Here is a 1,071-nt window from a genome sequence, read left to right as displayed (position 1 = left end):
GGGGGAGGGGGTCAGCCCCTGCCAGCCTGTCAGCCACCTAGCGAGGCTGTGGCACACTACTACTCACTGGAAATGCTTGATGATAAGGGAAGGGTCTGTGATCTCCTTGGGGATGTGGGTAACCATCAGTGTCCGGGCGACCTGGGGGAGCAGAAGGAGCAGAGGGGTGGGTGGGCAGGGGGTCTGCAGGGTATCTCGCTGCCACCCTACTCGCCCAGTTGCTGGGGAGGCAGAAGCAGGCTGGGGTACTGACTGCCACCCCAGAAACTGGTCAGCACAGACCTCCTCTATGCCCACTCCCAGACCTCAGGGCCATAGCCAGATGCTGCCACCTCCCAGACAGGTGGACACAGCAGAGTTTCAATCTCAAGAGACAAGGCAGCAAGAGAGAGAGATTTGCCTCTGCACTGGCAGACTTTACCCAGAAGCTGGAAAAAAACAGCCATATCTTTCCCTGCCAAGTCCCAGGCTGTTTCTGAAGCTCTCCCTACCTACTAGGACCATCCTTTCCACAAAGCACAAAGCTGTCCATTGATGCTGAACAAGGCAGGGCTGGAGGAGGGGTGGTTGCTCACCTTCTCGTTCTCTCTGTATTCAAGGTGGATAGAGTGGTGAGCCATGCAGAGGACGGTGAGGATGAAATAGATGAGGGCGAAGATGCTGTGCAGCCACAGGAGACGGTCCCTGGAGGATGGGAAGAGGAGATCAGTGAGCGCTGCAGTGGGTGCGTGGCATGTGGACCAGCCTGGTGCTCAGTGTCTCACCCGTGGCCACACCTGCTGCCCAGCGGGATATCCCTGAGCTGGCTGCCAGACCCCCACCCCAGGGACGAGAGGGGCAGCATCCACAGTGTTGGCTCAGATGCTACAGCAATGGGGCTGCTCAGCGACCCCAAGAGCACTCTGCCAGCAGTGGGGTGCAGTGAGCAGTGCCAGTGCGTTGGCCACCACGATTGTGCTCACACGTGGTGCAGACAGACACAAGGGCTTACTGCGAGTGGTGTGCTGCTCACAGGGACCTGTCCCTGTCCCTGGCACGGGGCTGTGGTGAGCGCCGTGCCTAGGTGCTCCC

General features: G+C 59.6%; 1 protein-coding gene across 1 annotated transcript in view; it reads right to left on the bottom strand.

The window, feature by feature from the left end:
• Positions 1-1,071, bottom strand: part of TMEM63C (transmembrane protein 63C) — a 12,203-nt gene that overhangs the window by 5,973 nt on the left and 5,159 nt on the right. Inside the window, exons 7-8 of the mRNA XM_010173194.1 lie at positions 576-684; positions 67-141 (exon numbers count right to left, since the gene is read on the bottom strand). Coding sequence (XP_010171496.1) covers positions 67-141; positions 576-684 — 184 coding nt within the window. The remainder of the gene's footprint in view (positions 1-66; positions 142-575; positions 685-1,071) is intronic.

The sequence above is a fragment of the Antrostomus carolinensis genome, unplaced genomic scaffold, assembly GCF_000700745.2.
Source record: "Antrostomus carolinensis isolate BGI_N321 unplaced genomic scaffold, ASM70074v2 scaffold29048, whole genome shotgun sequence".
Taxonomy (NCBI): Eukaryota; Metazoa; Chordata; class Aves; order Caprimulgiformes; family Caprimulgidae; genus Antrostomus; species Antrostomus carolinensis.
The sequence above is the reverse complement of the archived record's forward strand: the minus strand, read 5'-3'. Positions and strand labels throughout refer to the sequence as shown.